Here is a 27,130-nt window from a genome sequence, read left to right on the forward strand (position 1 = left end):
TGTGCACCTAGCACCGCAGTCAGGATACAGAGCAGTGTCCTCACCCTCTTCTTTCATAGTCACCCATCCCCCCCCCCCATAACCCCTCCCGCCACTGACCTTTTTCCATCCCTTTAGTCTTGGCTTTTCGAAAATATAATACAAATGGGATCATACAATATGTAAGCTTTTAAGACTGGGCTCTTTTACTTTTTCAGTCATGTAAGGTATTGCATATATTGCAAACGTATTCTTTTTTTATTGCTGAGTAGTTTTCCATGGTCACTTATTAAGGGGCATTTGGATATATCTCCGTTTTTAGCAGTTATGAATAGAGCTGCTGTAAACGTTTGTGTATAGATTTTTGTGTGAACGTGTCTTTTCATTTCTCCAGGGTAGCTGTCTGGGGAGAGGGGATTGCTGGGTCATGTAGTGAGTATGTGTTTAACTTTTTTAAGAAATTGTCAGCCCTTTTTCTGGAGTAGCTGTACCATTTTATATTCCCACCAGCAATGTCTTGAGTGTTCCAGTTCTTCCGCATCGCCGATGTTATCAATGTTTGTAATGTAGCCACTCTAATAGTATGTAGTAGTGTCTAATCATGGTTTTAATTTGCATTTCTCTGATGACTAAAGCCTCATCTTTTCATGTGCTAATTTGCCATCATTATGCCCTCTTTGGAGTGTGTGTGGAAATCTTTTATCCAGCTTTTAATTTGGTTGTTTGCTTATTGTTGAGTTTTGAGACTTCTTTCTGTGTTCAGACACAAATCCTCTTTCAGACATGTGATGTGCAGATAATTTTTTCTTAGTCTTTAGTTTTCGTTCTCTTAACAGTGTCCTTCAAAGAGCCAAAGTGTAATTTTGATGAAGTCCAATTTATCAGTGTCTTTCCTTTTTTTTTTTTATTGTACTAAGATGGATAGATTTTAAAACAAATTTCTTTTCTATAAAAGTAGTGAAAACTAACTTAGTGATAGCGATGTTCTTATAAAGTTGACTTGTGGAAAGTCCAAATGTTATCATTTCTTGGAAAGGTGGTGCTAATTAAAATACTCCTTATCCTTAGTCTTAGGGACGCACGGGACTTTTGCTTCACCAAAGGAGATGATTGGCTTAGGTTTGTGAAGACTTTCACACTTTCTTTTCTTTTTATTTTTATTAAATGTTTATTTATTTTTTGAGAGACAGCGAGTGCAAGGGATGGGCAGAGAGATGGAAACTAGGCTCTGCTCTGTCAGCGCAGAGCTGGATGCTGGGCTCAAACTCACCTGAGCTTAATGGACTGAGACACCCATGCGCCCCTTTAAGATTTTATTTTTAAGTAATCTCTACACCCAACGTGGGGCTCGAACTCACAACCCGGAGATCAAGAGTTGTGTGCTTCACTGACTAAGCCAGCCAGGCGCTCCTAGAATTGTATTTTTAACAGGCAGAATAACCAAGTATCACATTAAGCCATTTCTCTCCCAAGCCCACTTTTTTCTTCTTTATATTTACCGTTATTAGCAATCAATAACTGTGGCCAGTGTTACTAATAAGCGTGTGTATATATATTATAAGACAATTATCAGCTCATTCAGTTTTTCACATCCTGGGAGGTGCTAATCAGACATACATGTATATCAATTAGCCCCAACTGCCTGGGTTAAACTAGAAAGAAATTTCTTGGCTCACTTAACTGCAAAGTCCAGGCATAGTTAGCTGGAGTTGGGGCTCAAGTGATGTCATCAGGACTGTTTCTCCCTATGGATCAACTCTGCCTTTTCCTGTACAGACTTCAGTTGTAGGGGCCATATGTTAGAAAAGTGGCCGCAGCATATTCAACCCCGGGAGCCTCTCACACTTTAGGTTTAGTGGGAAAGAACACCTGTCTTTTTCCCAGAAGCCTCAGCAGAAGTCTCGTGTCTCATTGGTTCTTATGGGGTCACATGTCTTGCCTGAGCCAGTCTTTGTGTTTGGGGCTATGAGCCAGTTGTGGTCACATGACACCCTTGGATTCCTTGATGCGGTCTGCTCTTCAGGAACCATATGGACCGAGAGTAGGGGTGAGGTGAATTCTCAAAGGGAAAATGTAGGCTTTTGTTAGCAGGAAAAGGAATGGATACTGGGTGGCCAAACAACTAATGATATTAGTCTCTTTTTTAGGTCAGCAGCAGATTGCAGGAGTTAATGGATTTGGGTTGGAATCTTGGTTTCCCTTGCCTGTGAAGTCACACACTCCCAAGCCCATGTTCCCCACAGGTGGAGGAGTTTGTAGAAAGTTACATACAGTGTTTTATATTCTTTTTATGCAAGTTGGTTGTTTTTAACAGGAAGAGAAAGAATCAAGGCTGATAGGGGGTAGATCTCACAATGGGCGGATGTGATGCTTCTTCCTGTATCGATGTGATTCACGGGACTCATCTCCATTCCCTGGGCCTCCCTGTCCCCATGGGAGAGACTCTTAGAGCTTGGTCACTGTTTGCCCTTGGATCAGGCTGTTCTGGGCAGGCGGTAGGATTGTATGGTGTTGATACAGCTGTGTCTGTATCCTCGACAAGAGTGTCAGCCACACAGTGAGGTGTATCTGGGTGCTGGCCTCTTCCAGGAGTAGTAGTTCCAGATCTCTTACTGTGTATTTTCTATAGTCCATTTTAGCATGGCTGAGACATTGTCTCACTTTGACTGGCAGTTTTTATTTTACCCATGAGAAAGCTTTTTTAACTTCTTCAGAAGGAGGATGTGTAGCTAGGTCCTTCTGTTTTCTGAAAAACCAGAGAAAATGGTTGAATAAGACCTGCTTTGTACTGAGGTCCACACTACAGCTAAGTACCCCTGGTGAGGTTCAGGTAGGACTTAGGGAGAAACTAATTATTAAGACCTGATTAACAAAGGTAAGTGTGGTAGAAACCTTCACATCCTCTTCTGAGATAGGCACTTGAACCTAATGAATCAGACATTAACTCTTCAAGTTAATTCCCCCTGGAGCTGCTGAAGTTAATAGTTCTGTCCCCAATCTGCTGATATATTAATGTTTTGAGATATCCCTGGGGAGTATGCTTGGTGGCTGATGTTGACAGGAGTCTTTGTGATCTCCCTTTGTAGCCAGTTTTAGGGGTTGTCTTGTGTATATCAGTGACATACAAATGTACTTATTTCTCCAGTGGCCGTTCTTGGGTAATCATTATCAGTTTATTGAGATGGGTAAAATGGATGAAAATAATTGCTCTGTTAACTAGGTAGTTACGCAGAGTGTTATTTTGTTTACTGTAAATATAGTATTGTATGTTGAGATCAGTGAAGTGATTCTACTTTATGTAAACTGAAAATTTGGAATTTTAGGGAAATAGCCATAGCTGACGCTTCCTGAGCACTTACTGTGTGCTAGGCATTCTCGTAAGTGTTGTACACACGATACTTCACCTGATCCTACATTAACCATAGGAGGTAGGTAGTAGTTGTTTGCCAGTTTTGAGGTGAGCAAGTTGGGTGGGATACTGGAGGTTAAGTCACTCGCCCCAGGCTGTGCAGCTCGTGAGTATCTGAGTGAGGGGGCCGGTGGGTGAGGGGGCCGGGGAATTTTGAATGCAAGGCCTCTGGCTCTGCGTCTGTGCTCTGGCTCCCTGTGCTCTGTTCTGTCCCTAAGAAAGATTTTAGCTTGTGCATTCTTAGTTTTTCTTTTCTTTTCACTTCTTTTGTAATATTTTCTAGATGCGGCTGAGAGTTTTACAGGAAAGATTTGCCAATTCTGAGGCCTTTGGCGTCCATGGGTTTATGCATCTACTTTTGCTATTGTCTGGCAAGCCAACGCGAGAAGCTCGTTTGTATCAGTAGTTGTCAATCAGGAATGAGTTTCCCCCCCCCAGGGGACATTTGCTCCGGTCTGGAGATACTTTCGGTTGTCACAAGTTGGGAGGTGCCACTGGCCAGAGATGCTGCTAAATATCTTACAGCACCCAGGACAGCTCTTCCTCGGCAAAGACCTACTCGGACCAAAGTGTCAGTAGCATCATCTGAGGTCTCTATAATCAGTTATTATCTTGTAATGTCGCTATTTTGTCTTCCTTTCTTTAAAGCAAGTCATTCACTTTGCAAATTTTACTTATTCATTTTGAGAGAGAGAGAGAGAGACAGACAGACAGACAGAATCCTCAGCGGGCTCCCTACTGTCAGCATGAGCCCAGTGTGGGGCTCGATCTCAGAAGCTGCGAGACCATGCCCTGAGCTGAAATCAGGGGTCCCGTGCTTACCCGACTGAGCCACTCAGGTGCCCCTGCACTTTTTGACCTACGAGTATCTCCAAGTTGAAGGGGCCCGGACGGACCTCTGCAGACGTCTGTCATCATGCCCAACTCACTGCCACTGTGTTCTGGGTGCCCGTCCACGGCTTTCTCCCCTGAGCTCTTGCTGTGTGCGGTGCATGGCAGAAGAAGAGCAGGGGAGCCTGGGGCCAGGTTGCCGTCAGAGCTGGAGAGGCGGCAGGAGGCTCACCGGGGCTGCGACAGGAGAGGAGGCGAGAGGGACCGATGAGCACCTGGGGCCGGTGGGTCAGGTGGAAGGTGGGGAAGAGGAGGAGGGCCGGCAAGCTAGGTGGGGGGGGGCAGGAAACGCACTCTCCGTGCCTGACCGAGCTGGTGACGGGCGGTCCGCGAGAGTGCTCCCGCGACGCAGTGTCGTGATGGGCAGTCCACGGGGTTGAGGTCCTCTCTGCCCAGGCGTCGTGCTCTCGCCGTGAGCCATCCAGCTGGGGCGAGGCCGGGCTTGCATTCGCAGACTCTCCTCCTCGGACCGCCGTGGTGGTGTCTTCCTGATGGCCGTGCCCGCTTCTCGCCTGTTCTTACGGCACTTCTGTGGGAGAGCCTCCTTCTTCCTGTGACAGCCCATCACGCCCCAGCGCCTGTGGAATAAAGCCCTCCCTTCTTGCGGCCCTTGAGGTCATTCGCGGCTCCTCCGCTTTCCCTGACACACCTGGAGTTTAGGTCACGCGGTTGTTCCTCTTGGTGGTTTCACTTGAACTCTTCTCTCTGAAAATCCCACGTACGCTCTCCCTGTCATCTCTGTGTAGGGATCTCCCGTTCACCGTTCGAGGCCAGCTCATGCCTTGTGGCAGATGGAATAAGTCTTTCTCGGAATTGCTGCTCTTGCCAGAATCGGAGTTGCCTGAGAGCAGCCGTGCTGTGCTCCATCGTGGACTTCGGGGCTGCTAGCACAGGGCCCGGCCTCGGGGAATGTTTGCCGAATTGAATGAATAGGCGGTTCAAACTGGCATTTTAGCCAGGTTTTTATGTTGATGGGAAAAATCCTGCACGGTATAGGTCTTGATTCTCTGCGATCCCAGTTACGGAATTACAATACTGAAATTGGGAGGTTCGGATATGAAGCATTTCTGTACCTTCTGGTTTAAAAACACACAAAACAGCCTTCATGGTTTGTTGCACCTTGCAGTCCTCAAAGTCATGTTTCCTTTATCAGTTTGACTCATTTCTACATTTGGTGGTTGGTTGTGTGATCTCGACTTACGGTTGACGTTATGCTTGGATCTTAGTAAAGACTTCATAAAATGTAAAAGAGAAGTATAGATTTTGTAGCATCACAAGGCTCAGCTGTGACCTTGATCAGAAGGCTGGTTGAGAGTAACTATTCCGAGAGATAATTAAACCAACGGAGGTAGGAATGAGACTAGAATTGAAAACGAGTGAGATTTTAAAACCTTCTCTGACCTGTCCTTTCTTTCTGTCTTCAGGATTTTTGTCCCTGAGTCATGGAAGACAGAAGAGCTGAGAAGTCATGTGAACAAGCGTGCGAATCACTTAAGAGGCAGGACTATGAAATGACCCTCAAGCACTGCACAGAGGCCCTCCTTTCTCTTGGCCAGTACTCCATGGCCGACTTCACAGGGCCATGTCCACTGGAGATAGAAAGCATCAAAATTGAGAGTCTTCTTTACAGAATCGCCTCGTTTTTGCAACTGGTGGGTAAACACTGTCAATAAGCCAATGCTAAGCCGTGAAAAATGGACTTTTTCATTGAGTGGGGAAAATCGTTGGCCACAATCACCTAAGTCCGGGCTGATGTGGCTAGTGATTGCTGAACATGTTTGACAGCAACAACTGGTTTTACACCTTTAAAATTGTTTAATACAACTTGTTGTATAGCATTTTGGGTTATCCACTCATTCAGCAAATATTTATTGAGTGTATACTATGTACCGGACACTGGTCTAGGTACTTGATAGACATTGGTGGAAAAAAATGATCTTCACGGTATTTTTTCTAGCTGGGGGACAGACCCTAAACAGTACATATTACACATAAGTAGACACTTGAGAGTGTTAGAAGGTAGCAGTCTGCTGGAAAAAAAAGTCATGGCAAGGGAGATTTGGGGATATAGGGTTAGGGTTGGGTCTGCAATTTGAAATTGAGTGGTCAGGGTCGGCTTTGCTGATAAGGTGATATGAAGGAGGCAAGGGAGCGAGCCATGTCAAAATCTGGAGGAAGAACATTACGGGCAGAGGCAACAGTCAGTGCGAAGGTTCTGAGGCAGAAGCCTGCCTGGCATATTTGAGAAATAGCTAGAAGACCAGTGTGCTGGAGAAAAGTATGTGAGGGGGAGTGGGCAATGGGGCTGAATCCTGTGGGGCCCTCCAGGTCCCTATAAGGACCTGGTTTTCTTCTACTTAAGTTGGGGAGCTCTTGTTAGGTTTTGAGCAGAGGAATGGCATGATCTGATTTGGCAGGGATTCTTTGGCTTTTATATTGAGGGTAGACTCTGGAGGGGTAAGTGAGGCAGGGGGACTAGTTGGGAAGCTGTTGGAATAATCCAGGCCAGACATGATAGTGACTCAGGCAAAATGGCGGCCGCAGCAGAGAGACTGAGGAGTGGTTTGATTCTGGTTCTAAGTTGAAGGTCGGACTAGTATGATTTCCTAATACATTGAATGCAGGGAGTGAGAGAGAGAGAGAGAGCGGTCACAGATTACTTACTTCGATGTTGCTTTGTCTGAGCAATTGGAAAGTGGAGTTTCCTCAACTGAGATGACAAGGCTGTCGGTGGTGCACAGGTTTTGTGGGGCAAGTTGGGAGTTCAGTTTTGGACATCCTGAGTTTGAGATGTCATTTAGATAGCCGGCTGGAGATGTTGAGGAAGCAGTCAGGCAGGTGTGGAGTTTGGGAGAGAGGTCTGGGTCAAAGATACTGACTTAAGAGTTGGGGGCCTGTAGATGACATCTAAAGTCTTGAGCCTGGGTGAGATCACCAAGGGAATGAACGAATGTACATAGAGAAGAGGAGAGGACCGAGGACTTAGTCTTAATGGCACTACAGTGTGAAGAGGTGCAGGAGAAGAAGAGGAACCAGCAAAGCAGCCTGAAGAGCAACCCTTGACGTAAAGGAAAACTAAGGGAGGGCCGTGAACCCGTAGCCAAGTAAAGAAAGTGGATCCAAGTGAGAGAGTGGTCAGCAGTGTCTGTTGCCGTGAATGTAGTAGTGAGAATTGAGAGGCGACGGAGATGTGACAGTACATCTGAATGGGAACGAGTCAGTGTAGACCGCGTGTCTGGCTGGATGCAGTGGAGGTCACTGGAGACCAGCACGAGAGCAGCCTCCGTGGAGTGGCGGTGCCCATCTGACTAAAGACGGTTCGAGAGTCACCGGGAAGGAATTGAAGTACATGAGTAGAGACAGTTCTCGGGGAGTTTTGTCCCAAAGAGGCACAAAAAAGTGAGAGTGGTAACTGGTGGGAGAGGTGAGGTCACAAGAAGGATTTTTTTAAGATGGGTGAAGTAGCCCCATGTTTGTTTAAAGGACTGAATCAATGGAAAGCAAAAAAGTCAGTGATGTAGGAGTAGAGGCGGCTTGCCGGAGCGATGTTCTTGAGCGGGTTATAGAGCAGGTCTGCCCCAGCGGTACGCTAGAAAGGGCCCTGGAGGCTGGCCTGGTAACAGGCGGAAGGCAGAGAGTGCGCTGGGAAGTGGGCAGACATGGGGTGACAGTCCTCGGGAACTCTCTTCTCAGGGCTCTGTTTTCTCAGGGGAGTCGTTAGCTGAGCGTGATCGTGAGGGTGGAGGTTCTGGTGGTTTGGAAGTAGAGAAGGTGCGGAGGAGTGTGAGTAATGGACAGGGAAGGACATTATATTGTTGGTAGAGCACATGAGTTAGTTTTGCTCTGTGAATATTAAATTCCAAACATTAATAATCACACTTTGAAACAAAGTTGAGTTTTTGTTTTTGATAAAATCTGTTTTAAGCTGCCCTTGAACGACTTAATTTTATCTTGTATCTTTTATTTTGCAGAAAAACTATGGGCAAGCTGATGAAGATTGTAGGCATGGTATGTTTAAGAATGGGACTGTTTTCTGCTTTGAAAATTTTGAGTTATTTAAATTGAGCAGTTTAAGATTTGATTTTTTTATATGCTGATTTCAAGAGAGATTAAAACATTTGAAACCCCCTCACTGTGGTTACTAGTAACTAATGTGGATGACGACTTTCCTGCTCTGATGGATGTACATCTGAACGTTGTTCATCGTCATGAGTGGGAACACTGATAGTGTCCTTTTAAAGTTTGTGTGAGTATTTTTAGTCAATAAGAGCCAAATTTTAAGACCTGTAACACACATAGATTAAGATGTTAAGCTTGGATAAATTGAGAGGCTTGTCTGTCCATCTTAGAATGTTTTTTTCCCTTCAGTAGATGTCCCTTAGAGAAGAGAGCCTGACTGGCATGCTCGTTAGTGCTTTATTTCTGTTTTCTTTGGGCGAGAAATTAACTAGAAAGATTTTTGCTCTTTGGGTACTCGTAGAATAGGAATGCTTTTCTTCGTGATTCCTGCCAGTTCACTGGAATGAATCTCTGAGTGAGTGGGAGAAGGGGTACAGTGTGTGGTGGGAAGTTTTGCTTCAGTCACAGCTGTGATTTGAATAATAGAATGTTTCGTTTATCCAGAATTTGGGGGAGGGGTGCTGAGGTGTTAAAAAATAAAAAAACAGTTAATTTTTTTTATTACTCCTTTGTATCAAAACTTTTAAAAGTATTAACTGTTCTTGTTGTAAACCTTAAAAACTATCTGACATACTCCTGTGGCATATTGGACATAATTTAACCATTCACTGAAGAATGTGAACGCCCTTTCACAAAACCTTTACTATCTCTGGACATTTAAAATTACCCACAACAACAACAAAAGATAAAATTACCAGGGAGCCAAATAACAATAAGTCAGATAATATAGGGGAATATGAAGAAGGGAATCATTTCCCCTTTTTATCCCATCTGCAGAAATCATGGTTATTACCTTGCTGTATCTTTGGTATCTTTCTCTATAGTGATAAACACAAATGCCTAAAATACGTAGATAGGGGTTTTCCTTTAAAAATTAAAAAAGATTCATGTGATCAGTACAAAGCAGATTGCTTTCTTACATACCAACAGATCATAGATAGGTGTCTTTCTTTTTTTTAATTTCTGTTTTTATTTATTTATTTATTTATGTATGTATGTATGTATGTATGTATGTATTTATTTATTTATTTATTTATTTATTTATTTATTTATTTTGAGAGAGAGAGAGAGACATAGCGAGCGGGGAAGGGGCAGAGAGAGAGAGAGAGGGAGAGAGGATCCCAAGCAGCCTCCGTACTGTCAGTGCAGAGCCTGATGTGTTGCTCGAACTCATGAACCGTGAGATTATGATGTGAGCCAAGATCAAGAGTCGGACACTGGACTGACTGAGCCACCTGGGTACCTGTCATGGATATCTTTCTAAGTTTCTCCAGTTCCAATTACTGCTTAATATTCCATACTATAAATGTTTTCCTATTTCCTCAAAACTTCTCATATCGGTAGGCGTTCAGGTGGTTCTTGTGTCCTTGTTTGTCGTTATAATCCATCCTGTAATAAAAACATATTCTTCTTTAGTGTTGCTAGTTTCTGTAGGATAGTCTTAAAAGTTGGATGTCTGGGTAAAGGAGTCTTAAAAGTTGGATGTCTGGGTTAAAATTGTATACTTACAGTTTTAACAGACGCTGTCAGAATTAGTTCAGGTGCACACACCCACCAGCAGCACATGCGTATGGCCCTGCCGTGTAATCACACGGACACTGGAACCTGCCAGTCTTGATGTTTTGCCAACCTCACGTGTAAGAAATGGACACTCTTTCTTTAATTTTCGCTCCCTTGAGGATTAGCGAGGTGGAATACAGTCTTCTCCTCTTGGAGATGTACAAAGTCCCAGAAGGTTAAATGGTTTGTGAGAAGTCACAGGAGAGTAAATGCTATTGGTGAAGGAGCATATGGAAAAGGTTGCATTTTTCTGTTTCATTTAGCAGGTTTAAAAAAAAAATTTTTTTTAACGTTTATTTATTTTTGAGACAGAGAGAGACAGAACATGAATGGGGGAGGGGCAGAGAGAGAGAGAGAGAGAGAGAGAGAGAGAGAGAGAGAGACACACACAGAATCGGAAGCAGGCTCCAGGCTCTGAGCCATCAGCACAGAGCCTGACGCGGGGCTCGAACTCACGGACTGCGAGATCATGACCTGAGCTGAAGTCGGACGCTTAACCGACTGAGCCACCCAGGCGCCCCTCATTTAGCAGTTTTAAAGTTAGATACTACTTTACAAGTACTGAATTACTAAAATGAGTGTTTAACCAGCAATCTTTTGGAGGTGATGGATATGTTTATATGTTTACTACCTGCATTGTGATGATAATAACATGCGTGAATACATATATACAAACTCACCAGATTGTATACGTTAATTATATGCAGTTTTTATATACCAGTCACACCTCTATGATGTTGGGGGAAAAAAGTTTAACCAATGTCTAGGATAAAGTAATGAAATAAATATACTCTTGTGTTGGTGGAGTGTGAAGCAGAATGCAGCTTGGTAATATGCTTATACCCTTCGACCCACTAATCTCATTTCTGGGATGCTATCCCAAGTAAATAATCCAAAAGAAAGAAGAAATTGTGTGTGGAATGGTGTTCATTGCAGTGCTGTGTGTAAAAGTGAAAAATCAGTTAGCTTCCAGTAATGGAGGAGTTCTTTTAATGAAATTCTATGCATTCCTTGTTAGCATCTATGTGATACGGAAGCACATGGAAAATGCTTGCTGAGATGCCAGAGCAGTGTATATAGTTGTTCACTTGAAACAGACATTCGGGAAGATTAGCCAAGTTTATATGTATGTGTTGCTAGTTGTAGAGTTCTGCTATTAGATGAATTTTTTTTTTCTTTTTCAACTTTTGGTAACATTATGTAAAATAAAATACCATGGTCAGGCAGTGAGTTAGTAATAAAAAGCAAGTCAAGAACCTCAGTCTGTTAATTATTACACTACTTTGTAATGCCGGAGAACTGTTCGTATCCTAGCGGCCCCAACCTTACGTTTGCCGTCGTAAGTATTACGTAATACAGTATATCTTTTTTTTTTTTTTTTTAAGTTTATTTATCTATTTTGAGAGAGCACGGGCAGAGGAAGGGCAGAGAGAGAGAGAGAGGGAGACAGAGGATCCCAAGCGGACAGTGTAGAGCCCCATGCGAGACTCTATGCCATGAACTGGGAGATCCTGACCTGAGCTGAAATAAGAGTCGGACACCTAACTGACTGAGCCATATTGTTTTGACATCTGTTCCCTTACCGTGAGGCTGTCAGTTTGCATTCCTTGCAACTCTCAACGTGCCCTGTTGTAACTACCTCCTCCCCCTTTCCATTTGCTGCTTCTGACCTTCTGATTTCACTTTCTCAGACAGGGTTAGGAAAGCAGGCAGGCAGTCTTGGTTATAGAATTAAAAAACATGAAAAGTTGTTTTGTATTATGAAGAAATTAAAATACATAGGAAAATAGAACAGATAGTTTAATAAGCATTCATATTCTCAGATTGTAACATTTGACCATATTCACTTTTTTCTGACATATTTAAAAATAATGCTAGGTTGGGGCGCCTGGGTGGCGCAGTCGGTTAAGCGTCCGACTTCAGCCAGGTCACGATCTCGCGGTCCGTGAGTTTGAGCCCCGCGTCGGGCGCTGGGCTGATGGCTCAGAGCCTGGAGCCTGTTTCCGATTCTGTGTCTCCTTCTCTCTGACCCTCCCCCCGTTCATGCTCTGTCTCTCTCTGTCTCAAAAATAAATAAAAACATGGGGCGCCTGGGTGGCGCAGTCGGTTAAGCGTCCGACTTCAGCCAGGTCACGATCTCGCGGTCCCGGAGTTCGAGCCCCGCGTCGGGCTCTGGGCTGACGGCTCGGAGCCTGGAGCCTGTTTCCGATTCTGTGTCTCCCTCTCTCTCTGCCCCTCCCCCGTTCATGCTCTGTCTCTCTCTGTCCCAAAAATAAATAAACGTTGAAAAAAAAAAATGCTAGGCATCGTGATATTTACCCCTAGCCAAGTTAGTATTCATCTCTAAAAAATAAGGCCATAAATGCATAACCATAATGTTACTATTAACAAATAAAATGGGCAGTAATTCCCTGTGGTTTTGTGAGGCTGAGCCTCGCTTTGGGCTCTGTGCTGGCAGTGCAGAGCCTGTTTGGGATTCTCTCTCTCCCTCTCTCTCTCTGCCCTTCCCCTCATGTTGTCTTTGTCTCTCTCAAAATAAATAAATTTTAAAAAATTGACAGTAATTCCCTAATATTACCTAAAACCCGCTCTCTAATCAAATTTACTTGGTTGTCCCCAAAATATTTTTTATGGCTGATTTATCTCCAAGCCAAGAACTAAATTAGAATCATAATTTTTTTTTTTTTAAGTTGACTTATTTTGAGGGAGAGTGTGAGCACATCCAACCTGGCGAGGGAAGGACGGAGTGGGAGAGAGAATCCCAAGCAGGCTTTGTGCTGTCAGCGCAGAGCCTGATGTAAGGCTTGATCTCACGAACCGTGAAATCGTGACCTGATCCGAAATCAAGAGTGGGGTGCTTAACTGACTGAGGCACCCAGGTGCCCTGCCTTTTCTTTTTATTGATGATTTCCTTTGCGGTGCAAAAGCTTTTTATTTTGGTGTGGTCCCAATAGTTTACTTTTGCTTTTGTTTCCCTCGCCTGAAGAGACAGACCTAGAAAAATGTTGCTGAGGCCGATGTCAAAGAGATTACTGCCTGTGTTTTCTTCCAACAGTTTCATGGTTTCACTTCTTTTAGGTATTTAATCCCTTTTGAGTTTGTTTTTGTGTGTGGTATAAGACAGTGGTCCAGTTTCATTCTTTTGCATGTAGCTGTCCAGTTTTCCCAACACCATTTACTGAAGAGACTCTGTTTTCCCCATTGTATATTCTTGCCTCCTTTGGTATACCTTGAACATTTTAGAAAAATACCTTGATTAGGCCTAGCATTTCAGTAACAGATTTAATTAGTTAATGTTTATTTTTGAAAGAGAGAGTGTGAGCAGGGAGGGGCAGAGAGGAGACAGAGGATCCAAAGTGGGCTCTGTGCTGACAGTCGCGAGGTCACTGCGGGGCTTGAACTCACGAACCCTGAGATCATGACCTGAGCCAAAGTCGGACGGACACTCAACTGACAACTGACCCAGCCACCCAAAGATTTTAAAAATAACTAAGGACTTGATGAAACACCCTGATATGGTGATGTGACTGAAAACATACAGAATCATACCACTTACTGTACTTAAGGCTTATTTTAAATCACCTTTCTCTCTGTATGTAATTTAAAGAAGGGGAATTACATTTTAATTGTTGATTGTCTCCTTTTGACAGCCAGAGGCTATTTTGTGGAAACAGTTGAATGACTGTTCCTTTAATATTAGTTTCTGGTCTAAAATATTTCAAGTAATACATATTACAGAAACTAAAGATAGAGAAGGGGGTAGAGACCTGAGTATAGCAGCAGAGGTAAGACTTTCAGGTCTCCTCCTTGGTAACTCAGTAGACAGGAAGGAGTGGTCCAGTTTGGGAACAGTTGTGTGCTTACAGTAAAATCTTACAGATAGTTGGTGGGAAGAGAATTTTTCTGCAAGGCGTTGTAACATATTTACAATTGCTCAAGATTAGATTACACTTTTTTTTTTTAATCTTTTCTTAGTTTATTTATTTATTTTGAGAGAGAGCGAGCACAGGCAGGGGAGGGGCAGAGAGAAGGAGAGACAGAATCTCAAGCAGGATCTGCACTGTCAGCAAAGAGCCTAATGCGGGGCTCGAACCCACGGACCACAAGATCATGACCTGAGCTGAGATCAAGAGTCGGACACTCAACTGACTGAACCACCCAGGCGTCCCGATTACACTTTTTAAAAATGAATTTTACTTAAGAAATTTTTATGTATTTTTGAGAGAGAAAGCGCAAGCGGGGGAGGGGCAGAAAGAGAGGGGGACAGAGGATCCGAAGCGGGTGACAGCAATGAGCCTGATGTGGGGCTCAAATTTACGAACTGTGAGATCATGACCTGAGCTGAATGTGGACATGCAACTGACTGAGCCACCCAGGTGCCCCTAGATTACATTCTTAATGTTCTCTCTTTTGGCAAGTTCAATTATTATAGCTAAGGCAAGTTTAATAATACATGAGGCTGTATTTTGTTTTCTTTCAAGCCTTTTCAAGATATTACAGATAATAAGGGACCAGGTTGGCATATTGCAGTTTAATCTCGTTATATGATACAAAAGCAGGAGAGTTTTTTATGTATAATTGTTGACTGTTTTTTTGCGACAGTTCTTTATGTGGGATCCTGCAAGACAAACTGCATTGCATTTTAGGGCAACGGTTAGAAAAAAGTACATCAGTACTGATTCTTGTCTAAAAAAGGGAGAGAAAGAAAAAAAGGAAACGTAATTTTGATAAATATTGAGGCCTTCAAACATGAGTGCAATGCAAGAGCTTTTGCACAGTAAAATTCAGCAAATACCTTGTATGAAATTAAATATCTATAAAAGGCTTTGTAAAATATCATGTGATTTAATATTTTTTAAACATGACATAATCACCTGAGGTTGAAATATTCTTACAGATTTTTCGTTTTCCTGAAACATTCTTCAGCTTTTGACAACTAGTTTCTTAGGACCCAATTACTGGAAAGGAACTACGATATTTCCTTAGCAGCACTCAGTACTGCTTTATAATTTTTACAAGGGGAGGGTAACATCTAGGGGACTCTTACGAGGAGACTGCTAGTCTCCTACTTGACATAATTAACACAGTTCATCTTTACTGTAGCCTTATTAGGTAGCTCCCGTCACCTCCATTTTACAGGGGAGGAAGCAGGCTTAGCGAAGGTAAATAGTTCAGCCCTTAGTAGGACTGACTTTTCTTCAGAGCATTATATTTGCAGTGTATTATTTGATCCTTACAACAAACTTACCCGTTTCTGTTTTACAAGTGATCACACTGAGGGCCAGAGAGCTAAAGTGCCTTTGCCAACGGTCCTATTCGTTTTCAAATATAATTTATTGTCCAATTGTCATACAGCACCCAGGGCTCAGCCCAACAAGTGCCCTCCTCAGTGCCCATTCCTCCCTTCCCCCGCCCCCCGCCACTGTCCACCCTCAGTTTGTTTTCTGTATTTAAGGGTGTCTTGTGGTTTGCCTCCCTCACTCCCAGTGGTCCTAATTGAATAGTTTTAGGAATAGTAAGAGCTGAGGGAGACATAGACTTACTGGGGAATCTTACAAGATGTTCAAGATATTCTTTACGATACTCTGTTGGAGTTCACCACTTACAGGAATTACCCAGGGACAGTTGAGTAGATCTGTAATGTGGAGGGAGCAAGACGACAGGTTGGCCCGCACTAAAAGTAATTGAATGAAAGCTTAACTACAGAGAGACTGCAACTTTCAATTTAGTAATCTGCTTTAATAAAAGTATAGGCATAAGGATGTTTATTGCAGTGTTAGTTTCTTTTTTTTTTTTTTTTTTTTTTTTAATGTTGGAGCCCCGGTAGGATCCGGGCAGTCTGTCTTCAGCGTTTATTTATTTTTGGGACAGAGAGAGAGAGAGAGCATGAACGGGGGAGGGGCAGAGAGAGAGGGAGACACAGAATCGGAAACAGGCTCCAGGCTCTGAGCCATCAGCCCAGAGCCCGACGCGGGGCTCGAACTCACGGAGCGCGAGATCGTGACCTAGCTGAAGTCGGACGCTTAACCGACTGCGCCACCCAGGCGCCCCTGCAGTGTTAGTTTCAATAGTTAAAAATTGGAATTGTTCTGGAGCCAGGGAGTAGTGAAATAAATTGATAAATCTACTTGATGGAACACTGGATGGACAATAATATGATAAACACAAACCCTCAGAACATGGAAGATCTTGAATATGTGAAGGGGAGATAAAGCAGAATACAGACTGTTATGTTTATATCAGTTATAATCATGTAAAAAATTATGTAAATATTGATAAAAATTGGAAGAGAACGTAAGTAAGTGAACACAGTCTGTTTAGTTGAGTGATGGACCTGTGGGGAATTTTTATGTAGAGTTTTATTAGTGTTGTTATAATGTTATTTGTCATAATGGAAAAATTGAACAATATAACGAAAAGATATGTTCAGTACAACCAAAATAAATACATTATGAGCAGACCTGATAGACTTTAAATATGTAGTATATTATACTGATACTTAAACATTTCCTTGGAAATAATTAGAAAAAAATGCAGTTTCCAAAATATTTTATTCCAGCAAATTATTTTCTTGCAAAGGAAGCTAAAGTGTGTACAAACTAAAAATAGAGTCTTGGACTTAGCAGTGAAGAGAAAGATACAGATTGTTTTACTAGTTGAGCCATTACAGTTGCTGTGAGAAATCATCTCAAATGACGTGGCATAAAAATGAGTATATTCTGTATTGTTCTAAATATGTGCTCTTGTGATTGTATTAAATCTGCAAACACTTGCAAGCAATTTGATTAGCATTTGCTATGGCCATGTGACATTTGGGTTCTTAGTTAATCTTGCTGGTTTTGATGAAAGCGAATTCTTACCTGCTTAGGAATACCACCTGTTGAGTTTTGTAGTTTCTGTTCTTAATGCATTTTAAGTGTCACTGTGGAAAATGTGGAAATTTTATTCAGAGAATGTTTCTACCATTTAATATCCCTCATTTACCCAGCTGTCATAGGTTGAATGGTATTTTTCACTCTAGAGAGAGCTTTGAGGTTAATTCTGCCTGTGATTCTTGGTGTGATCCTACTGATTGTAGGCTGGAGTGAGTTAGATATGTGGACTGTCTTATGTTCTTTCATTAATTAATTTTTTTTAAGAAAATTATTTATTTATTTTTAGAGAGATAGGGCACACGAGCAGAGGAGGGGCAGAGAGAGAGAGGGAGAGAGAATCCCAAGCAGGCTCCATGCTCTCAGCTCTGAGCCTGACATGGGCCTTGATCCCATGAACTGTGAGATCATGACTTGAACCAAAATCAGGAGTTGGATGCCTAACCGACTGAGCCACCCAGGTCCCTCTGTTCTTCTCTTTATGCATGTCTTGGACAGAACAGAAACATCACTGCTTTCCTCTAGTACTTGAATTTTTTTTTTTTTTTTAAGTTTTTGTTTATTTTGAAAGAGAGCAGGCAAGGGGCAGAGAGAAAAGGAGAGAGAGAATCCCAAGCAGACCCTGAGCTCTCAGCACGAAGCCCAACGTGGGGCTCAAACCCACGAGCACAAGATCATGACCTGAGCTGAAATCAAGAGTTGGACGCTTAACTGACTGAGCCACCCAGGCGCCCCTTGAAGTTGTTCTTTTAGCATAGAAGTAGTCATCCTTGTGATAGTGTGCTAACATTATAATCAGGAAAATGTATGTATCGAATGTTATGTGGTTAATGCTGGCTATTTCTTCCTGACAGTGCTGGGGGAAGGCCTGGCCACTGGAGATGGTGCCTTCCAGGCAGTGCTTTGCTGCATGCAGCTGAAAGGAAAGCTCCAGCCTGTATCCAACATTCTTGCCAAGTCGCTGACAGGAGAGTCCCTGGTACGTTGATGAGCTCCGATCCTGAATGTCCGAAACGGATCCATTTATTTAACTCCTAAGGCGTGTGGTGGGAAGAAGCAGTTCAGTCTGTGCTTTCCTCTTACTTCCTCCTATTGGAAATCAAAGTTTCTGTTCAACAAACTGATGCTTAATCATTGTATTCTTGTAGTAATTTGTGATACTATATATAAGAATTGCAGGTACTTTTTAAAACTGTGGAACTATAAGATAATGATTTTCTTTAAAGATTTATTTTTTTTTAAGATAGTTATTGTTTTTTAATGTTTATTTTTGAGAGAGAGAGAGCGTGAGCAGGGGAAGGCAGAGAGAAGGGGAGACATAGAATCCTAAGTAGGCTCCAGGCTCTGAGCACAGAGCACAGAGCCCAATATAGGGCTCGAACTCATGAACCATGAGATCATGACTTGAGCTGAAGTCAGATGCTTAACCAACTGAGCCACCCAGGCGCCCCAGATTTTTTTTATTTTTAAATAATTTCTGTATCCAGTATTGGGCTCCAACTCATAACCCCAAGATCAAAAGTCACCTGCTGCACTGAGCAAGCCAGCTAGGCACCCCCAGATGATTTTCTTTAGAGATGTAATTTAATAAAACCTGGGAATATTTGGGGGATGATTCGATTCATTTCATTCCATTCCATTCCATTCCATTCCATTCCATTCCATTCCATTCCATTCCATTCCATTTCATTTCATTTTTTAAGTAAGCCCTAGGCTCAATGTGGGGCTTGAACTGTGAGATCAAGAGTCATGTGCTGTATGGATTGAGTCAGCCAGGCTCACCCCTTATTTTGGGGTTTTAAAATGCTTCTGTCAACTTGTGATTATACAGGGTTCTTAAATCCAGTCATTTGTTTTATAAAATGTTTAAATTTATCTAAAGTAATAATTCTATTTCTGAAGATGTTCATGTGTGTAAGTTAATATTCCACTCTGACCATTCTGATGGAATGATCTAATTCTATTCAGACTTTGGGATAAATTTTATTTTTAAGTTTATTTTGAAAGAAAGAGCTCACACATGAGCAGGGGAGGGGCAGAGAGAGAGGGAGACACATATAATCCCAAGCAGGCTCCATGCTATCAGCACAAAGCCTGACACGGGGCTTGATCTCACAGATGGTGAGATCATGACCTGAGCCAAAATCAAGAGTCTGATGCTTAACAAATGGAGCCACCCAGCCACTCAGGATAAATTTTTTATGTAGCATTTTCTAGAGTTTTTGTTTGGTTTTGGTTGAGATAATTGAAAGACAGCATTTTGGAACTTTAGAGCTCCCAATGTATAGAAATTGGAAGAAATATTTTAAAACTTTTTTTCATCAGTTGGTTACTGTTATAAAATTTGTGGATATTTCTGAGAAATCAGTGCAAAACAGTGAAAGTCAGCATGAATTCTCTGTACCTCATTTAGTCATCTGAATCGATATATATTGTGAAAACCTGGAGCAAAGTTGTGTTTTCACTGCAAATAAATATATTTGGCTGGGAAAAAAAAGAAATTAGGAAAGTAGTTGGTATACTGCTGAGTATAATGTAATGACCCATCTCAGGAGGTAATAGAGTTTTTTTCTGAGGGATTACTGTGCAGTGAATTGTTTAATTGGTTTAACATTGGTTTTTGATTTCACCAAATTTACAAGTGGATATAAAGCTAAACTGTATTACTAATCCAGCAAAATTGTGTAGGTATTTAGTTCTAAATAGATGATAAAGAATATATCTCTTATTATTAAGGTAATTCTATCCTTTTAAAAACATTTTTTATTTAGTTTTTATTTATTTACTTTTTAATTTACATCCAAGTTAGTTAGCATATAGTGCAACAGTGGTTTCAGGAGTAGTTTCCTTAATGCCCCCGACCCATTTAGCCCATCCCCCCTCCCACAACCCCTCCGGTAACCCTCTGCTTGTTTTCTGTATTTAAGAGTCTCTTATGTTTTGTCCCCCTTCTTGTTTTTATATTCTTTTTTCTTCCCTTCCCTTATGTTCATCTAAGGTAATTCTATCCTTAAGGAAGTTTTCTGTATAAGTTTAGCATATTACACAGTTTAACCTGTGGGTAGAAGTATTTGCTTTTGTATCTAAGTGAAATTTGAACTTCAGAAGAGTGAATATTTTGCCTGTTTTTCTTCAACTGCTTTATTAATGAACTATTTTTAAAGTGCTGTGGTCATTTTATGTGAATCTGAGTCACGGGTAACTGATCGAGTTCACCATTTTTTAAATACAAGTCCATTAGTTTTAGGGGGTAAAAAGCTCAAAAAAAGTTTAGGTTATTTTTCTCTTTGCTCATGGAATCTTGCTTTCTGGTGATGCCCATTATGAATACTTTATTGAATTGATTTTAAACTCATACAAGGTGAATACAGTGTTTTATTAGCCACACTGTATATTTTGTCCTGTTAACTTTTTTTAACCTTCCTTGTAGCTGGTTAGCTTTATTATAACTAATGGTAGTGGGTTGGCAGATGAGGATAATGTTGTCTTTTTACAGATAAACCTTAGAAACAGCGGAGGAATTGACTTACGCCCTCAGAGCAAAGAACTAATATACTAACTAGGATTTGCCTTTTTCATTCATCTTTTTCAGAATGGGATGGTAACAAAAGATTTGACAAGACTGAAAACACTTCTCACAGAAACAGAGGTAAGACTATTTCAGTGGATTTCTTTGAAAAGAGTTTAACTCAATCTGGCTAGTAAGTGTTCTGTATTAACATTGGAAAATCTTTGGGCATCGGCCAAGAACAAGGCTACAGGTGGGGTAGTGGATCCCCTTGGCCTTCTTCTGTAGCCCAGCTTGGTCACATCCCAGGAACCCTGCTGCTTCTCATGTTTCCTCTGAACCTCGGGTCTTCCATTCCTAATTCTTGTTAGTAGTCTGTGGCCAACAAATGGAAGGATGGTTGGGAAATTTTAGCGCTTAAATATGTCTGGCTGTTAAGAAAACACTGTCATTAAAAATGTCAAGCCTTTTTTTTCTTTTTTTTTTTTTTTATAAGTTTCCTTTTTTTTTTTTAAGTTCATTTATTTTGAGGGAGAGAGAGGGAGTAGGGGAGGGGCAGAGAGAGAGAGAGAGAGAGAGAATCCCAAGCAGGCTCCATGCTGCCAGTGCAGAGATTGATGCAGGGGTCGAACTTGTGAACCTCAAGATCATGACCTGAGGTGAAGCCAAGCATTGGACACTTTACCAACTGAGGTACCCAGGCGCCCCTCAAGCACCCCCCCCCCCTTTTTTTTTAACCAACTTAAGAAGTGTGTGATTTAAGGACTGTTTTGGGGGAATGGAGGTTAGGAGATGGAAATAATGTGTATCAGGGTAAATGGTGAACAAAAATGTGCTCTGATGAAGCACTTGAAGGGCATGTGGAAGGCCAGGGGACAGCAGGGGTATGTATTAGGCCTATAGCTTTGTAAGTCTCAAATTTCTCTTCCTCATATAGACACATAAAAGTATTTTTATTTAGATGTCTCATTTTATTTATCATTATTTAAAAAAAAATTTTTTTTTTTTTAACGTTTATTTATTTTTGAGACAGCGAGAGACAAAGCATGAACGGGGGAGGGTCAGAGAGAGGGAGACACAGAATCCGGAACAGGCTCCAGGCTCTGAGCCATCAGCACAGAGCCCGACGCGGGGCTCGAATTCATGGACCGTGAGATTGTGACCTGAGCCGAAGTCGGCCGCTTAACCGACTTAGCCACCCAGGCGCCCCATATTTATCATTATTTTAAAAATGTTTATTTAAAAACAAACAGGGGATGGTCAGAGAGAGAGGGAGACAGAAAATTCCAATCAGGCTCTGTGCTGACAGCAGTGAGCTCAATGCTAGGCTCGAACTCACAAACCATGAGATCATGACCTGAGCTGAAGTCGGATGCTCAATTGACTGAGCCACCCTGGCTCCCCTTAGATGTCTCATTTTAAAACCAGCCATTTTTGTCAGCTTTTATCTTAAATGGAAGCCATGTAAAGTGATTGATTGGCTTATTTATTCAAAAAAATTGGCATGTACTATGTGTGAGGTCCTGTGCTTGGTGCTAGGAATACAGACACCTGTGGTCTGGGAGGTTAAAGTCTAGGGTAGGAGACAGAGATCAAATAAGTTAATTAAACAGCTATAGGTATAATTCACATTGAGGAAAGTGGTATGAGGGAAAGAAATAAGCCTTTTGTGATGGAAAAATAACTGGATTGGGTGGTCTGAGGCCGAGACAGCTGAGCAAGGAATTGAGGATTAAGAAGGTGCCAGTGTCATGGAGATTGAGACGGAGGGTGCTCCAGACAGTCGGAAGATGAGCAGAAGCGCAGGTGTAAACCTTGACCTCCTGTAGATTACTTTCCTGTTCCAAATCTAGTAACATGTCACACATACCAACAAATAAGCAGAGAAGACCGTCATGATTCGCATAAGCTGAATAAAGATACTATTTGTTTTGCTACAGATAGGCTTTAAAGAAAATGTTATTTTCTTTGTCTTATTGTGAATTAACTGAGAATCAGTAACCTCTGATTAACTTGAAAGCCATTTCCTTTCTCGTGTATATGTAGCCTTGTGAATTTCTAAGGCTTAAAGGAAGACAGTTAAAGTGTTTTAGACTTTTAACATGAGAATGTAAAATAAGATGACTTTAATCATTTTATTAAGTTTTGGCTTTCTTGTTTTTTATTGCCTTAATTGAATTACTAGCTTTATACCTGATAATCACGCACAGAGATATATATGTTATGTATTTATATATATATGAATTTTTATTTTTAATATTTATAATCCTGTCACATGTAAGGCCACAAACATCACTTTGGGTCTTGTTTTGCGACTGTACTTTTGAAAGAAGTGACCTAAATGTTGTTTCTAATCAACTTTCCTAGGTAACCAAAGTAGTATTCTTTTTGACTAATGAACTGATATTATTAAAAAAAAATCCATCTAAGAAAAGCTAACAAACAAAGGACCCTTATTTATGATTGTGCATGACATATTTAAAAATAGAAACAATTTGTTATTTAAAGATTGGGCTTAGCTGGTATTGAACTTGAAGTGCTAGTGGATGAGGATAAAGGCATGGAGCTCAAGGCTGACTAATGGGAACAAAAAGAGTATGTTTCTAGTAAGATTTAAAATGTCAAAAATCAATAGATTTGATTGTAAATTTATAGAAGTTGTAGCAATATGAAATTTGTCTGCTTTCCCTGAAGGTGCCAGTACAAACTGCGTGCAGATCATAAGCTAATTGACATTGGCCTTCGCTTTGGGTCTGAGCAAATAAAAAGGTGTTCAGAAAAAAACCAAACAACCCGGGGCACCTGAGTGGCTCAGGCTGTTGGGCATCCAACTCGTGATTTTGGCTCAAGGGGTTGTGGGATTGAGCCCCGCTTTGGGCTCTGTGCAGAGAGTGGAGCCTGTGTGGGATTCTCTCTCACTCTCTCCCTCTTTCTCTCTCTCTCTCTCTCTCTCTCTCTCTCTCTCTCTCGGTCTCTCCCCATTTGCCCCTCTCCCTTGCTCTCATGCTCTTTCTGTCTAAAATAATAAAAGGAAAAACAAGTAAAAAAACCCAACCCAAACACAACACGTTGGAACCTGAGAGCTTTGGTGGCCAGATACGCAGCCCAGGCTGAGCTTCTGTGCCAGCAGATGTGTCTTTCGCTAGACCCTGCCAGCCTGAGAGCTGGGGTGTCAGCACAGACGCGCCCGCTCATTTGCACATCATGGCAGGTGCTGACTTGTGAAACACACCATGTATTTTTCCCTTCTAACATTTAGAAATGCTTTCAGCTTTATTATAGGACTAAAACATTTTATTGCCGTTTTTTTCCTTGCATATCTGGTAAATTTTATTTTAATAAATATTTTAGAGGAGGTATTTTAAATTTATGATTGAAGTGAATTTTTAGGTTTTATATTTGTAAATTTGATGTAGATGAAATCATATTAAAAGCTAGTGTGGGATTATGGCACTTAGATCTGGCTTGTAGAATGTAAAGAGATCTTTTAATGTATCTTCTTTGTGAGCATAGAATCTTTACAATGTGAACAATTACTTCCAATTTAGCTTATATATTCTGATATTCAGACCTCATTTTGCAAAAAGAATGGGTTGTCTTTAAAAACTTTTTAGTAAGTTGTTTGAGAATCAAGTTTCTACCTTCCTGTAGAAACAGTATCATAGTGACTTAGTTCCAGTCCAACCTAAAAGGTCCAATTTAATTAACGACATATAGGCTATAGTGATACCGTTTTGGTTATATCTAATTAGCATTTAGACGACATTCTTTGTATGGTACAAAACATTCCAGATTTCATCTTGGGATACCATGTCCTCTGATTCAGCTCAACATTTACTGAGCACCTGTGCTGTTCAAGGTTTTCTGGGTTTTGGAAAGCTGAGATAGCTATGGAAAGCAATCTGTTGGGGCCAGTCCGAGATGCACGTAGCTAATGTACCTGCAGGGCGGGCTGCCTGTGGTCAGGAAGTGCTGGAGCGGAAGTGCAAGCAGGAAAACGAGATGAGCAGTCTGCGGGGAGACCAGGAAGGCAGGAATATGGGGGCTGAGATTAAAGGATGGGGGTGTTGGGTAAAGACCCAGAGGTGATTTGGTACAGGGTAAGATTGGTGGTCATTTGGTTCAGGGGCAGATGAGGGCCTTAACCAGGACAGTGGCAGTGGGAGTAGAGTAGGAGACACGTAGGACAGTCGTTCTAGACCTAGTTGGTCAAGATTTGGAGACTACTCAGTGGGACAGAAGGCAGTCCAAGACGGCTTTTGGAATTTGAGCCTTGCTTTCTTTGTGGATGTGGATCCATTAACTTGAGGAGCAACTGAAGGAGGATGAGATTTGGGATAAAGATGATGCATTTGGTTTGGATATATTTGTTTAAAGTGCTTGGATGATCATCTGTGCATCCCCCCATCTCCTCCATCCCGTGCTTACTGGGCACCCATGATGTTCCCAGTCCTCTGTGAGGTGTGGGAATGCAGAAAGGCACTTGTAGGCTGTTGGCAGTGGGTCTGTATGTGGCTGACAGAATGATCCAGCACATAAAATGCTGTCGAATAGTTAAGAAAAATAAGAAAATGTGCTATGGCTGGCATTTAACTTGAAATGGGGGGTGTAGAATTTAGAGGCAAATTAGAGCCAGAGGAGCAGACTGGGGAGTTACGTGCACCAAGGGAGTCAGGAAATCCAGGAAATCAGCGTGATGGGTCCTCAGCTCCATCATGGGAGGAAGGCTCATCCTGGAGTGAGGGGGACTTGGCAGGATGTGCCCCAGGCCCCAGAGTGGTGGCACTGTACCCCATGCAGGAGAAAGGGCCCCTCGCTAGCTAGTCTTTCTCTGGGTGTTAGCAAGAGGAGAGTGAAATGAATAAGTGGGATGGGGGTGCTCCTCCTTTGGGTTCAGAACTGGGGACGTACACTTTTTTGTTTTGCTACCAGGTAATTTTTGTATAGGGAATCTCTTACCAGTTTCCTTGATGAGGGCCACATAAGTACTTCTTTTCCATATTTAAACGTAGTTTAATGTAGAGCAGAGATGGAAGCACAAGATATTGTTTATTAACATTAACATTTCTAAGTATTCAAACTCAGCCTTTTTGAGAAATGTTGAAAATGTCCAAGTTTAATACAACTCAGTTGGGTATTTCTTATTATAAGAACATTTTCGTTTGAAAAATTTCAGACAGCAACTAGTAACGTCCTGTCTGGATATCACGTGGAAGGCCTGGAAGGGGGTAAGTACCAAATTCTGTGTTACTTCTGCTAGCTGTAATTCCAGGCATTACTTTTTTATTGATTACTGGGAGGACATTTACGGAGTTATGGTACATGTAAGTGGAGGTGTCAGGAGAGGATATAAAAATTTAATTCTAAGAAGTAGGTGCGGATGAAGCAGTTGTTTTACTGGCCCCTTTCTGTAGCGGCGTGGAGTAATAGAGGCAGGAGGTATCTTTTCTTGCCTCCACGTAGCTCCAAACGTAAACCTCATCGTTAGCAATGCCGAGTTGCTACATTCTGCGCTAGAGGGAAGCCTTCTCTCTCTCTCTGTCCCAGGCCAGTCCAGTTCTTACTTTTTGGAAGTCCCGATCGGTATGCTGAGTTGTTCCAGCCACAGTTAAAATCCATGACCTGCTCTTCTCTTGCCCCACAGAAGGGGAAGGGGACCAACATTCATCGAGCGCTTGCTGGGTACTACGTACTCGGTGGCTTTCACAAAAACATGTTTTGGCTTCTCCCATCATTTTGAGAGGTGATGAGACTGGTGTTTACTAAAGTTCAGTGATTTTCCCAGTCACACAGCTGGAAAGGGATGAAACGCAGCTTTAAACTCAGCCTGGCTGAATATCTTTGTTGTTGCTGTTGTTGGCGTGTGGGCACAGTGATTTGTGAGGGAATAGAAAATGGCTGTAAGGTCCTTCAAATTTTGCTGCTGCTCAACCTCTACTGCTCTAGCCTTTTCTCTCTTAAGCCTTATTTCCTTGGCTTATTTGGAATCTTTTACCCAAACGAATCAAACCTCATTGTCTTCAGAAGTAAACAAATGTTATTTTTTAGCTCCTACCTCAGAATTCAACTTTTTGAACTTGATTTCGCTTGTAAAAAAGGCTTACTTTATATGATTACATGTGTCAGACAAACCCTAAGGAGCATGGGTGATAATGGGTAACTTTTTACCCAGTATGCAGTATTGAATTTGCTCTAAAAATTTCCTTCCAGGATGCAGTAATTTTCTCATTCCTGAAATAATTCCTGATAGAGATGCATCTTAAGAAATGACTTAAGAAATGACAAGCATGCCAACCTTTCCCCTGTCAGTTGTTAGGGAAGAGACTGCGTTGGAAACATGTCCACCAGTTGCTAGGAGAGAGTCAGGGTCATCGACTTGATTTCGCTGTTGGGTAACTACTTCAGTGATTTGAAGTTTCATGTGGTTAATTGAATTTCACTCATTTGATTGGTAGAGGCAAGTATGTCATGTCCTTTTTACATCATCTGGGATGATGTGTGTGGAGGGTTTATAGTATTTCTTACACATTAAAATATCAGAATTATTAGCAAGCCTCAAATGATACGACTATATCCTGATTACTCTCTAGGATCTTGTAATGGTTGGCATTTCCGCCCACCACCTAGGGGAATCACAAGCAGCGAGGAATATACTTTGTGTAAAAGGTAACGTGAATTTTTTTTTTAAACCAATGACATGTCTTTATTCAAAGGATAGATAATTTTCCTTCA

General features: G+C 41.8%; 1 protein-coding gene across 7 annotated transcripts in view; it reads left to right on the forward strand.

Annotated features, from left to right (window-relative positions):
• Window positions 1–27,130, forward strand: part of HELZ (helicase with zinc finger) — a 162,970-nt gene that overhangs the window by 17,686 nt on the left and 118,154 nt on the right. For 6 of the 7 annotated variants that reach the window (XM_047831645.1, XM_047831648.1, XM_047831646.1 and 3 more), the window contains 6 exons: window positions 5,704–5,931; window positions 8,251–8,287; window positions 17,745–17,869; window positions 20,483–20,539; window positions 25,575–25,626; window positions 26,989–27,064. In XM_047831645.1, the coding sequence (XP_047687601.1) occupies window positions 5,722–5,931; window positions 8,251–8,287; window positions 17,745–17,869; window positions 20,483–20,539; window positions 25,575–25,626; window positions 26,989–27,064 (557 nt within the window). In that variant the 5' untranslated portion in view covers window positions 5,704–5,721. Of the gene's footprint in view, window positions 1–5,703; window positions 5,932–8,250; window positions 8,288–17,744; window positions 17,870–20,482; window positions 20,540–25,574; window positions 25,627–26,988; window positions 27,065–27,130 lie in introns of those variants that run through there. The other variant, XM_047831651.1, reaches the window with a different exon arrangement.

This window comes from Prionailurus viverrinus, chromosome E1 (genome assembly GCF_022837055.1).
Source record: "Prionailurus viverrinus isolate Anna chromosome E1, UM_Priviv_1.0, whole genome shotgun sequence".
Taxonomy (NCBI): domain Eukaryota; kingdom Metazoa; phylum Chordata; class Mammalia; order Carnivora; family Felidae; genus Prionailurus; species Prionailurus viverrinus.